Consider the following 14,360-nt stretch of genomic DNA (forward strand, 5'->3'; position numbering starts at 1 on the left):
TACTACAACTACTTTTATTATTATTTTAACCACCAAATACCAACGTATAAGATTTACGCCATGATTCGGACCTCAAGAGTTTCGAGTCACGCGAGTTATGCCATGGTTCAAACGGTCGGGTTGGTTCAACACGATATAGGTTTGGTTCGAATACTCGTTTACACATTATAATTTAGACAAATATATAATTAATTCATAGAAGTGAAACGAACGGTTTTTACCTCGAAGTTACGGGTTGTCACAATGCTGACGTACCTATTTTTACATGTGTTTCAGGTGCTAATGCATGATGATGTTTGTGCTTCACTTAGGCAGACTCGGGCCTTAGTGAGTTAAAAGACTGTTAATTATGTTGTTTTAGTTTGAACTCAAAAGACAATGTGAACTTTAATCTCAATAATACATAAGTTTAATTACCATGGTTGTTGAAACAATAATTCTGTCGCATCACTCCCCGACGTTTCCGCCGCGGTTTGTTGTTTTAATGCAGTCGGGGTGTGACACCAGACTACGATCCTGATAGCTGAGGCTAAGGGGGAGTCTGAAGACGAGCTCAAAGCAAGGAGGAGCTTGTATTCAAAGAGCTAGGGAACTATCCTGGAGAAGCTTGTATTCGATGAACCAGATCCTAAAGCACGGAAACTTATCGAAAGGGGGAGCTTGAAGTTCGAGTTAATCGTAAGGGGGAGCAGCTGAAGCTGGAACAGATCTACGGGGAGTCTGTTAGAGTAAAAGGGAGAGTCTGTGGTGCTGAAATTGTCAACAATTTCTGGAAGACTCAGGGAGAGACATAAAGCTACGAGATTGACTGCAGCAATATCCAAGGGGGAGCCTGTGAGTGCATATGTCTATCGCTTCCGTCAATCACGCATCGTAGCTTAATCAAATGAGACAGTACTGATGCTGAACAAACCAAAAGGCAGAGATGTTGTATTGTGAAGTCCATTCGGACGGATGGACACAAAGTCCATCTGAACGAATGTGCAATATTGTTCATCCGGAAATTTTAAATAGTTAGTCCATCCGTCCGGATTGAGGCCATCCGCTTAGTACAACCGTCCGGATGGACAATGCCTATAAATACTAGTGTAGGTCTTGGTCATTGATAGACCAGAGTGGGGAAACTTTGTTCAATTGATTTCGTGGTTTTGTACTTGTCATATCATCAATAGAAATCAGTTTATAATTACATCTTTGTGTCTGATCCACACACGTGATTGGATTTCGCACAACTCACGTGTTCGTACGCATTCAACGGTTAAGGAATCGATCCAGGATTCAAATTCACATTTATATATACTATATGCTTCTATCAAATTACAACAGTTTTTAGGCGCATCGTTATAATGGTTTGGACTCACCATTTGTAGTCGCACAATTCTTTCAAATGTCAAATCTAGACAATTAAGTTTCACATTTCTAATGTTAGGCGTACTGTTATAATTGGTTTAAACCCATCATTTATCGCACATTGCATCAACATTTAGAAAGAACAACGTTTTTTAATATAATATATTTCTATCCATTCAAAGAGAATTCCCGATTTTACTGTATAAAATTCATAAAAAATGGTGACATGTCTAAAAACGCGGGGATTGATCTCCACCTTTATGTACTGTAAACTCTCTTGAATACAAATTTGAGACGAGTGTTTTATGAATGAAATAAACAAATAAGCACGGAGGTGCATAAAACTAACTAAAATCATGGTATCTCCTAATTTAAATGTATCATAAAAAGCGGGATTTAGCCTCATGTAATACATGTGTTTTTAACCTAATAATAAATAAAAAACAAAGTAAAATGTTATATTAAGTAAATAGTAAATCAAAGTTTATTTTTAAAAGATAAATTTTGATGTCTATATGTGTTAACATATAATAATATATTTTATTTAACACGTGCAATACACAATTTTTTTAAGATATATATTTTTTTATTATTTATTATATAAAACTATATTTATGCAACCTGTGTAATACACAGACGGACAGAGTTGTAACCTAGCTTATAATAAAATAAAGAGTTAAATGTCATTTTAGTCCCTGTGGTTTGAGCCGTTTTGACAATTTAGTGCAAAGCTTTCACTTTTCGACTGTGTGTCCAAAAATGTTTCATCGTTACCATTTTAGTCCATGGGTTAACTTCATCTATTTTTTTTTGTTAACTTTGTTAACGATAAGGACAATTCGGCCATTAACAAAAAAATAGATGAAGTTAACTCAGTGGACTAAAATGGCAATAGTTAAACTATTTTGGACCCACTGACGAAAAATGAAACCTTAAATTAACAAGAATCTGTTTCGGTTGGAAATTAACAAGAATGGTTTGGTTAAGGAACGGATAGTAAGACCGTTGACTAATCCGTGCGGTAAATGGGAGTGGAGGTCTGAACCGGATTCGAATGTGGAGTTAGCGGAGTGGAGCTACTTGTGAAATTTGCCTCTCCCTATCTCTCTCTCGGACAGTAGAGACGGGTGGAAATGGGAGGGTGCGGTTCGGAGGGTTTCTCGGTTGGTGCGGTCAAGAGGACTTTCGAGTTAAATAAGGATTATAGCGCTCGGTTCGTTTGGAATTGGAGTAGATGGCTTCCGAAGAAGTGTAACCTCTTTGCGTGGAGAGCAGAACATGATAGGATTCCGACCAGAGAGGCGCTTCAAAGGAGGAACATTTCTTTGGAAGATAGTAGCTGTCCGCTTTGTCGTATGGGGGTTGAATCAGTGGATCACCTTTTTACTTCGTGTGGAGTGTCGTCGGCCATATGGCAGAAAATTCAAGCTTGGTGTAAAATTCCCAATTTGATCATTTTCTCGTTCCGTGATGTTTTGGAGATGCATAATTAGGTTGGATTGGAAGGTCAGAGGAAGGAAGTTTTTAATGGTATCACCATTCTCACTTGCTGGAGTATATGGAAGGCTAGGAATAATACGGTCTTTTCGGGAAAGCTTTTTAACACCATTGAGGTTTTTAGTGAGATTAGATCTTTGGGCTTTGTTTGGTATAATAATAGGTCGAAAAATAGAAGTATCTCTTGGGATGATTGGTGTAAATTTGTAAATATGTAACTGGGGGTAGCTGCTCGGTTTCGAGTGATTTGTCTGTTTTAATGAAGTTTTCTTTAAAAAAAAATTAAACTGACAAAATGGTATAAACTAGGGTTGTAAACGAACCGAACGAACACGAACAAATGCATGTTCGTGTTTGTTCGTTAAGGAAATTAACATGTTCGCGAACTGTTCACGAACCCATACCGAACATAAGTTTATGTTCGTGTTCATTCGTTAAGGAAATTTAGTTGCTCACGAACAGTTCGTGAACACTGTTCTCGAACACAAACGAACACAAGCAAATGAAAATGAACGCAAAGGAACATTTAACTTGAAATAAAAAACAAAACCATTGTATCCCTTAAACATTGGATATAACTAGTTAAATACAACCATCAAATGATAAATCAAAACACAAAAAATCTACTACACCACCAAAAGATGAATCAAATTTAACTAACTTAGACATATATATCCCTAAAAATGCCTTCGAATGTCCAAGTTTTAGCTAACTTAGAAAAAAATAGGGTTTCAAGTTGTTTTCAATATGTATAGATAAAAGGTTTATTATTTATTATTTTTTAATATAATCAAATGAACACGAACGAACATGAATGAACTTAACCGAACATATTGCCGAACGCAGCCGAACGAACGAGACCCGTGTTCGTGTTTGTTCGCTAAGCTAACCGAACGGAATTTTTTGTTCGTGTTCGTTCGTTAAGCAAATCGAACGAATATAAACGAACTTCCTGCCGAATGGTTCACGTTCGGTGAACGTTTAGTTCGTTTACACTTTACAGAAACCATAGGGACTGAAATGAGATTTAACTCTAAAATATAATATAATTATGCGAGATATAATAAGTGTGGAGAATTCATTCGAAACAACAGAACCCTAGCAGCAGCGATTGGCTTCCTTCCTGTGTTTTTCTCTCCTGGTAAGTTATTTCAGATCTATTAAAACCTTACTTGTTTGATCGTTTCAATATTAGAATTTGTGTTTACGAGGAAACGAATAAACAACTACTGCCCTTGGATCTTTGCTTAAATGTTATTGGGAATTAACTACTCCCTACATCTTGATTGGTTTGTGATTACAGTTTTATTGTTGAGGAATTTAGCTTTTTTTTTTTTTTTTTTTTTTTTTTGTGATTACAGGATACATGTTTATGAAAACTATCTCAACATAAATACTGTGCTAAGAATTATTATTTAATGCAATCTGTTGCTTTTAGTTACTGTGCTTGTATGCTTCCTGGTGTTTAGAAAAGATGGATTCAGATAGTGCTGCTGCAGCATTTCATAAGCCTTCTAATGATCCCTCCAACAGAAAATATCGCCGAAGGTCTCCAGCAAGCGCTTCTTCATCCGATGGTTAGTTTTTTCACCTCTACTTGTGTCCTTTTTTCAATTTCCTAACATGTATTTTTTTGTGTGCTTCTAAGTTATAATTTCACCAGTTTGTATATGCAAGAGCCTTACTTACATCCAGGGGCCCTTTTCTTTTTGAAATTATCAGATTTTAGTACTAAAGAACATGTTTTATTTCGAATGACCAGATTATCAAGTAATAACAGGTTGTTAGTTGACTTAATGCACCTATAAAACATTATGCTTTTTTTAGTGTTTATGTTGTCAACTTGCAATACATGATACTAAGTTTACATCATATATATTGTCAAAGTTCACATGAATAAACTAAGTTTCAAGGGTAGGATTCGATGCTTTTCTTTGTTAGTAATCGAGTGAAAGTGAACATGCCATCTTCTATGTTAACGATATCAAAATTTAACTATGACTCACAGGCAATATCTTATGCACTTTATGTGGAGTGTACGATTCGATGCTTTTGTTTGTTAGTAATCGAGTGAAAATGAGCATGCCATCTTCTATGTTAATGGTATCAAAATTTAACAATGACTCACATGCAATATCTTATGCACTTTATGTGGAGTGTTGGAATTTAAAGCAATTCACATGGAAATAGACTTTGATGCACTAGAGTAAGGTTTTTTAAGATCCATGTAGTAGCATCTTCATTCTATTAAGTAGCAATTGTAATTGGTTTGGTTTGGTTTGGAGCCATATTTAACCCTTTGTAGTATTTTACCGCCATGTGAATTGACTTTAGTCCAGTTCAGTATGGTCTTTCGCTTTAAAACTATTTTTACTAATGAAATTGGTTTATCTAAGGGGCTGTTTGTTTACCTCTTTATGAGGCTCTTAATGGTTCAGACCTCTTACTGGTTCAGCACTTAATGGTTCAGACTGTTTGTTTCACGAGCATGTCTGAATGGTTCAGACATTTGCCTCTGAATGGTTAAGATTTATACAAAGTCTGAATGGTCAAGACCTCTAATCTGAATTGTGACATTTGCATCTGAACGGTTAAGCATTATACATGCTCTTAATGGTTCAGACCTCTTACTGGTTCAGCACTTAATGGTTCATACCTCTTACTGGTTTAGCACTTAACCATTCAGATGTTGCCAAACAGCCCCTAAGGAAATCTGAGAATCACTTTACATTCTAAACCCTTAAAACAATTACCATAAAGCAGCTATTAATTGTTTTTCTTTGTTTCGAACAAGTTTGTTTCAATATTACTTTTAGTACATGCTTCTAATACTAGAATAATCAATCTTATGTGGACCATAAATTGCATCTAATAGGTTGGCTTGTAAACTTATTGATAGAATTGATCCAAACAGAATAGTAAAAGAAAAATCCAAAGTGTTCCAAGTTTATTCTAGAAGGGGGAAAGGTGAAAATATAGGTGGCTAAAAGTTGTTATAGTGGAGAGTCGTTTTTATATAGCAGAATAATCCTTGAGAGGAATTAGTTTTGGAATTTGTTAAGTTGTTATTGGCTCCTTCATCATGCATGGAGAGAGGGTGTGACCCTGGTTATTTTTGTTGCTTACGTCATTTTTTTCCCCTGTAATTCCGTTTTGCATCAATAAGAAACCCTACCATTTGTCTCCTATTTTCCTCATTCACTTCATAATCTTGTCATTGGTCCGACATGATGTTCATTTTTTTTCCGATGGAGACTCGCAACAATCGATTGGATGTTCAGGAACAACAGATTAAGCAGCTCCAACAGGATTTCACTGAGATGAAAACCTCCTTAAAGGCGTTGGAAGGAGATCGCCTGAAATCTTCCGAGTTTTGTCAAATTGTAATCGGGTGGATGAAACAACACGAGAAGAAGCCGGTCGGTGGTTCTTTAGGTTCTCACCCTAGTTCTGCGAAGATCTTCTCTTCTTGGGGTACTCAAGTCAAGCCGGTGATGGGAACCTCTTCGGGTCTTCCCTGGGCAGTGAAGAAGGTGAAGTTACCTGAGTTTAGTGGTTTCGATCCTCAGGGATGGATTTAGAAGGCTCAGTTATACTTTGATATTAATGAAACTCCAGATGCTCTTCGCCTCCGATTGGCTCAATTGAGTATGGTTGGGGTCGCCCAACATTGGTTCACCATAATTACTCAGGTTTCTGCATCTCTCTCACATAGTTGTTAAAACTCATCGCCTCTTGCGCCTAGGCCCAATTTCCTAGCGAGGCGAGGCAATGGCGCCTTAAGTCAAGGCAATTGCGCTTTAATTCTCCAAGTGATGGTTCATGCGCAGGTTCCGGCGAGATTCCTAGATTCTTGAGAGTTTTCGGCCAAAATCTCTAAATTCTTGCAAGATTCTAGCTAGATTTCTACTTATTATTAGGTGACGATGAGTATGAGTCACCTAATGGAGCACACTTCAACCTTGAAAACGAGGGTTCATCACATAGTTACCTAAATCGCTGGGTTTGCCACGGTCCACTTGGATCGTGGTGTACCCAATCGCAATTCGCAGTCGTACCGAAACGATGTGGTACAGCGTTTCAGATTGAACTGGTTCGAAGTTCCAAATCGGTTGGGTACAACGATCCGCTTGTTATTTTGCGATCCAAATTGAATTGGTACCATGTTCCGATTCAACTGGTACGGCGTTCTAAATCGTTTTGGTACAGCAATCCATGGCTAATTTAAACAATGTGTCCAGAAAGAAAGAAGGGGGAAGAAGAAGAGCGGCTGCGGATAGGTGTGTTTTAGGTTTTTTGGGTTTAATTAAGTTTAGTTATTTCAACATTTAACCCCTCTATTTTTACTAGTTTATATTTAAACACTAAAACTTGTAGTTTTCTACATAAAAATGTAAAAGTAGTGTGTATTTAAACATTTAACCCCCTCCATCTTCACTAGTTTACATTTGGTCCTTAAACTTATAAACTTATCTATACATATACATAAAAAGTATAAATTAACATTATATATATACATAACATTTAACAAAATTACATCATCAATTTCTACTCCTATTCAATTTCCATTTTTATCTTTAACCTTCAATGTTTATGTTTATGTTTGATAATTTGAATTTGGGAATTTCTGTTTTAATTTGTGTACACCGAACCAAACTCTATGGTACACTGTACCGGTTCGTACCGAAATGAGGCTACCCCCTTCGTACCGAAAACGTCACCACTAGCGAATTGCGTACCCGAACCACGTACCCGTACTGGAGCGAACCACGAATTAGGTAACTATGGTTCATCATAGGAAACTAAGGATCCTGACTCACCTAATGTGATGCTCTTCAATTTGAGGGTTCTTTTGCTCAAGTTGCTGGGGCAAAGACCTTAAAACTAGAAGGCGCTTTACAGGGTATATCTATTTGTATGCTAGTTGATAGTGGTGCTACCTATAAGGTAAAGCCTTTACTACTCCATTGTAGCTTTATGACATGTTTTACCACAAGAACTACCCGCGCGCAGGGGGGGTGCAAAAAATGAGTTTCTGGACTGGAATTTGGTTGAACTCGCATGTCCCGCGGACACGAATGCAGCTCCGAAACCCGGGTCTGCGAGAGGCAGTTTTTGCGCCTGACCACCGTTTTTTCAAAAAAAAAAACCCATTTTTGCGCCTAGGCTACCACCAGGCGCTATAGGCTGCGCCCGCGTGCCTTTTGCGCTTTTGGCAACTATGGTTCTACCGTACTTATCGACGTTTGGCTGCATATCTCTACTGGCCCGGAATGTCATCCACTGTCAAACAGTTTGTTCGGGAACGCGATAAGTGTCAACGTTGCAAGGCGAGTTCATCCCTTTTCGGTGGTCTTTTACGACCATTAGCCATTCCAGATGCTGTTTGGGAAAATTTATCTATGGATTTATTGGGGGCTTACCAACGTCCAAGGGATATAATGTCGTATTAGTGGTGGTGGATCGTCTTTCGAAATATGCTCATTTCATTCTTCTAATTCAGTGGCTGAAGTGTTTGTGAAGGAAGTAATTCGCCATCACGGGGTCCCTAAGTCTATTGTCAGGGATCGTGATCCGTTATTTTAAAGTTTTTTTTTTTTTGTAGGAGATTTTCCGTTCCATGGGAACTAAGTTTTTTTTGGGTAAAGGGTTACCCCGGTGAATCTATTATAAACAACCGCAAATAAGTACAAGTAGTGAGGATGAGTTCCACACTAGTTCATATACAGGACATGTCCCATATATGTAAGCCAACAAACATAAAAGAACTTATGACATCACATCAACCTAGCCTACTATACATCATGAAAAGATATCTAGCAGACAAAACAAAACATAACCAAAATCTTCAACCTCCATCATCAAAATGAAGTTGCCACGAATCGGCAGCCCCTTTAGACGAACCAAAGACAAACTATCCATTGGAGATCTTTGTGGAAGAGGTGCTTGCCCCTGCTTTTAGAGACGAAGGATATGTACCCGAAGTCATAGACTCACTGGTTTCATCATAGACAACTTCAACCTCTTCCTCATCTAAATTCTCATGAATCTGTCTACCCTCTTTATTTCTCCCTTGAATTGAACCACCATGTCCCCCAACAGAAGCAATAGCAGAAAACGAATTATGAGTTTGAATTTTAGGGGAAATATCAACCTGCCGAGTTGCTACGACCTTTTTCTTCCTATCCACCGGTCTATACTCAAATTTGGGTTTCTGGTTATTAACTTGAAAGCCATTCTTATTTGCACTCTTCTTAACCGTAACTTCAGAGAAACCATCCTTGTCTACTTTCGGCTTGTTAGTAGGCGGTTTGGATGTTGAGCCAATACGTTTAGGGCATCCCTCAGAGTCATGCCCAAACACACAGCAGTGAGCACATCTCGGGGGTTCCCATTCATACTCCACCCGAATAGTCTCCGTAACATATTTGTTTCCATCCAATTCAGGAATAGCCATGGTTAGAGTCTCTTTCAAATCCTGATCCGCCGATATTTCAATGAGAGCCCTAGCATAGCTGCTCCGTCCCCAAGCGTCATTACACATATCAATAGTATACGAATCCAGTCGCACAGGAGACCCAATTTTTGAAGCCAGCATACTTAACCCATCATCAGAATACGCCACTAGAGGGACGTCATGCAATTTCACCCAAACTGCAACCTTTTTAACCTCTTCTTTTTTAAGGGTGTTTATAGGGGACCAAAGGTTGAGAAACATAGGTTTGTTACGGATCATCCAAGGTCCCCCTTCAAGAACAGCGTCCATTCCCTTCCTGTCTTCAAACTTGAAGAAAAAGAACCCATTTGAATTCATCAACGTTTTCTGAAGACCATGTTTCTTCCAATGTGTTCTCACAAAATATTCAACTACTGGATATGCAATTCTATCCCCCAGGAAATAACCATAAAGAGTGTTAGCTAACCTGTTGTTAACCTCGCGAATAGAATCAATCGGTAGCACTACATCCACACCATCCAATGAGGCATCTGAGTTTAGCATTCGAAAATTGACTTTCGGAACTTGATTAGCCGCAACATTGGTCATCCTAATGTTTCCATCATCATTTTGATTCTTATTTGGATTGCCTCCGTGCTCTACATGTTTGTTTAGGACCACATCAACATACAATTGCTGTTTGACTGGAGCATTATTACCCTTTTCCTGCTTTCGAACACGAGCAGGACTGACATCATTTAGCGGTAGCACAAATGATACCTTTCGCTTATCAAAAACCACTGCATACTCCTCATCTGGGGAATCAGAACAGCCAAGAACGCAATCCGTATCATTCAGTGGTAACATGAATCTTACCTTCTTATTACCCACTTCTGAAACCGTAGGCATCTGTGATGATTTCCTTGGCTCAAACGGTTTTCCATCAATGTTCTTAATTCTAGTAGCAAACACCTTGGAGCTATCTTCATATGAATCATCCATGATGAAATAAACCCAACTGCTGCCAATACACTAATACAGAACGGAAAACATAACAGTAATTCGCCGAATGTATTGATGGTCAGCTGCATAAACCTCGTGAACTGATCTTCAGTCGAAACACAATCAAGACAGGAACCCTAATTTGAAGCCCCTGCTTAATCAGACCAAGTTCAAACCCTAATTCGAAGCCTTAGATTGGCATGTATATTTCTTTCCCATGGGAACTAAGTTACATATGAGTTCTGCTTATCATTCCGAATCCGATGGTCAATCGGAGGTAATTAATCGTTGCTTGGAAGCTTATTTGCGCTGCTTCGCTGTGGGCCAGCCAAAGAATTGGGCCGTTTGGCTACCTTGGGCAGAATTTTGGTATAACTCCACCTTTCATGTTTCCACCGGTATGATTCCCTTTGAAACGGTGTATGGCCGGCAGTAGGCGGTGGCACAAGAATTACAAGATAGAGACGAGGCTCTCAAACAACTGAAACAACATCTAGCTAATGCTCAAAGTGCTATGAAAACACAAGCAGACAAGAAACGTTGGAACATTCAATTTATGATTGGGGAATGGGTTTATGTTCGGCTCAAACCTTATCGCCAGATGTCTCCCACTTGGAAAATCCATCCAGTATTTCATGTTTCGTTACTAAAAAAAGTTGTTGTCGGCCCTAGTGAACCAGTTTTACCTCCAGAATTGAATGTGGATATTGATGACATTATTACACCGGCAGCAGTGCTTGCTACCTGTTACTTCTAGTTGATCAAGATTCAGTGGTTAGTCCAGTGGCAAGGACAAACCGTGGGAGAGGCAACAAGACTTTATTGGAAGAGGGAAGTAATGATAGAATTGATCCAAAGTTTTAATGGAATACAATGGAGGAGGAGGAACACCTCTAAGTAGTAGGGTTGGTATTAATGGGTCCTTCTAGTGTGGGATGGACGACAAGTTTTAAAAAAGATTATAGTTTTCACTTTCTTTTGGTCTGGCTTAGAGGTAGGTTAAGTAGCAGTTATTTTTGTCGTGTTTGGGCCTAGTTGTGTGTTAGACAGACATCACTATGATGTTTGTTTTTTTACCAGTCAAAAAAGGGGTATACACCATGATGGGCGTGTGTTTCAGCCATAGACACTTTGTAGGTTGCACATGGTATTTTCATTTAGTTACATAACAGACTCTAGAAGCGAGTTGAATTTTCAGGTTAGCTCCTCCGAGTATTGAATGTGTCATAATTTGAATGAATAGCAGCAGCTAGTAACATAATAATAATAATCTGATTTGCAGGGGAGCGGTCTGTACATGAGCGTAGCTCTACACCCACTCGCGAGAAGGATGAGAGGAGGGATCACCACAGAAACCGTTATAGCAGCAGCAGCAGGGATGGTGGTTCAAACAGAAGGTCTTATAATGATCGTAGGCGTGATGATTATAAAAAGCGTGAAAAGTATGCGGAGGAAGATCATAAAAACTCCTATTATAAGTTATCTCCACATACAAGGGGTGGCAGTGATCATTCTAGAAGAGAATCTGGATCAAGAGATGGTTCAGGACATAGAAGCAAGTATAAAAAGGATGATGAAAAACGATCTTCTTGGAGGGATTCTAAGGAGCTGGACGACATGAAATACACGCGGTTTGAGAAAGGGAAGTCCTATGATCAAGAGACCCGGGGAGTCAAGGATCGGTATTTCAAGGAACCGAGACAGCTGCTTGATGATCAAAGTGTTGCAACTGCAAACAAGTCCAATTTTAGCGTGGGCAAAGACACCAATGATGGTAGTTCTTATAATAAATAATTCTTTAATTAATATATAACAATTGTTTTCTTACTTTCTTCTATTTTAGAAATAGAAATGCCAATTTTAGCTGCTATTGTTTTTATTTTACATATATAAAATATTTGATCCAGCCTCAAAGCATGTGCATCATGAAGTTCAATCGTCAAGTTCAAAACAAGGTCAAGAGCTTGCTGCACAAGTTGCTGCAATGAAGGCTGCAGAGCTAGGTATTATGCCTTTCCATTTTCAAATTCAATAAATTATAAAATGACAGAACATACCTTGTTTGTTTTCATAGGTTCAGTTAAGTGGATCAATATTGTTTTATGGTTAACGCCTATATTTTAAATATGCATGAATCTGGTACTCATATGTTGAACAGTGAATAGAAACCTCATTGGAACTGGCGTCGTCATGTCAACTGATCAAAAGAAGAAGCTGCTATGGGGGAGTAAGAAGACCACCCCCACCCAAGAGGTTGTTGAATATGCCATTCTCTCACTATATATTCTTTTTTGGTAAAAAGTGTTTGCGGGTCAATCATACTATAAATTACTTAGAAATCACCCATTTCAACCCGAACCAGTTTTAACCCGTGGGTTTTTTCCATTGTGTAATGCAGGTTGCTCATAGGTGGGATACATCCATGTTCTCTGACCGTGAACGACAAGAGAAATTTAACAAACTCATGGTAACCTCATGTCCACTCATTCTATTTAGAGGTGCCAATTTTGACCTCTTAACCCTATAAATTACTTGATTTGGGTTATTTAATTTTTATCTTAGAGTAGGTAAAACCCAAAACAATTAACATAACCCCACTTATATAAACATGTTGTGTTCGGGTTACATGGTTTTTAAATATGCATGCACGGTGTGAGGGGTGTTGTTTGATGATGCAAAACTAACACATGTTTTGGAGTCTGAGGGTGGTATGGGCAATTGTAGGGTGTGAAAGTGGAGCCGAAACCCGAGATCCAAGACAGCAGTCTTGCCGAGAAGCAGAAAGAGCTTCAGATGGATTTGGAGAAGCAGTACACTGCTGGGCTTCGTCGAAGGGATGGCCGAACTGTTGGTTTAGGGCTTTGAGTGTTGGTATCTGTTGTACTTATTCTCTGCTACAAGTATGTTTCTTCCACCTCGACAATGTTTTTAACCTCTAATGATATTTCTCTACACTGGTTTTCTAACTTTTGTTTGTGGCTCTGCTGAAACTGGAACTATAAACCCTGACATATATGATGAATGGTGGGGCTACAGATTCGTAATGGTGTGTGATTAAACTATAACCAGAGGCCAAGTATTCTTATTTTGTTTGGAAACATAAACAAAATCAGCATCCTGATCGGCTTTGGGGATTGGACCCAAAATAGTTGCTTTGTTGTGGACTGACTGACTGACTACCTCTAGTTGGTCTTATCATCAAGATCAAGTCTTTATAAAGTATGAATGAATACTATATGACTCTGATCTTTACAGTTGGTGGGGATTCTGGATTGTATCAGACATTTCTTCTGGCTCTTCCCAGCTGTTAAGTATATATAATACCCCTCTCTCTCTCTCTCTCTCTCACACACACAACCGATTAGCAGCAAGTACTATAATCTTCACCAGTGGGAGAGTTTGACGGTGAGGGGTTTCTACTAGGGTGGTGGTGGCCGGATGAAGAGATAAGTGGGGTGTGAGTGAGAGAGATAGATGTTATATATTATTTTGCATTTAGTATTTGAAAAAATAAAAAATAAAAATGGGTAAGGGTAGTTTGGTAATTCACAAATAAGTGATTGGATTCAACAGAGATATTTGCCCGGAAAGTTGCAAGGTTTTATGACATTTTTTAATCTAAAGGACATCCAGTTAAAAATAATTCAAACATAGATAACGAAAAATGTAATTTACTCTGAAATCAATTTGAAAAAAAAAAAATTAAAAAAAAAAAAATAAATAATCACTACATAGTAACCAGATTTCATTATGTATTCCGTTTATATTCCTTAATGTTTAAAAAAGTTAACATTTATGATAAGTTATAACTAGAGCTGATCCCCGCGTTGCGGGGTTTGCGATTTTTAATCATATTTTGAGACTTCTGGACTGGTATTTCAGCTCTAAACACAGCTAATGATAAGACTCCAAAAAGCCTTCTTGTTAGTACGAAGAATATGATATTAATCAATGCTGTGCCTTAAATTATTGCAGTTTACATGTGTTTTCATCAACTGCCTTTTTACTAAAGTAAATTAAAAATAAACTATTCCCTAAATTCCTCTTTAATTCACCTCAATTGCTCAGCCTACAA

At 38.3% G+C, this 14,360-nt stretch overlaps 1 protein-coding gene across 7 annotated transcripts; it reads left to right on the forward strand.

The window, feature by feature from the left end:
• The first annotated feature begins 3,862 nt into the window (after positions 1 to 3,862).
• On the forward strand, positions 3,863 to 13,626 carry LOC110912560 (arginine/serine-rich coiled-coil protein 2). Of its 7 annotated transcripts, none has more exons than XM_035989002.1 (8): positions 3,863 to 3,988; positions 4,317 to 4,424; positions 11,568 to 12,059; positions 12,193 to 12,288; positions 12,444 to 12,538; positions 12,684 to 12,783; positions 13,010 to 13,185; positions 13,322 to 13,626. In XM_035989002.1, the coding sequence occupies exons 2-8, from the start codon at positions 4,322 to 4,324 to the stop codon at positions 13,337 to 13,339; spliced, it is 1,080 nt and encodes a 359-aa protein (XP_035844895.1). In that variant the 5' UTR covers positions 3,863 to 3,988; positions 4,317 to 4,321; the 3' UTR covers positions 13,340 to 13,626. The 7 variants fall into 7 exon arrangements, with proteins under 7 accessions (XP_035844895.1, XP_035844897.1, XP_035844896.1 ...); XM_035989004.1 differs by having other exon boundaries at positions 12,684 to 12,752; XM_022157309.2 differs by lacking the exon at positions 13,322 to 13,626 and adding an exon at positions 4,209 to 4,244 and having other exon boundaries at positions 3,908 to 3,988; positions 4,315 to 4,424; positions 13,010 to 13,255.
• The last annotated feature ends 734 nt before the right edge of the window (positions 13,627 to 14,360 follow it).

This window comes from Helianthus annuus, chromosome 4, assembly GCF_002127325.2.
Source record: "Helianthus annuus cultivar XRQ/B chromosome 4, HanXRQr2.0-SUNRISE, whole genome shotgun sequence".
NCBI classification, from domain to species: Eukaryota; Viridiplantae; Streptophyta; class Magnoliopsida; order Asterales; family Asteraceae; genus Helianthus; species Helianthus annuus.

Bases quoted from the DNA above. Each gene is read 5' to 3' on its own strand.
- LOC110912560 (XM_035989000.1), top strand. From the start codon at position 4,322: ATGGATTCAGATAGTGCTGCTGCAGCATTTCATAAGCCTTCTAATGAT. The intron at 12,060-12,192 runs GTAGTTCTTATA...TATTTGATCCAG, and splicing joins GGGCAAAGACACCAATGATG to CCTCAAAGCATGTGCATCAT. The intron at 12,784-13,009 runs GTGCCAATTTTG...GGGCAATTGTAG, and splicing joins TCCACTCATTCTATTTAGAG to GGTGTGAAAGTGGAGCCGAA.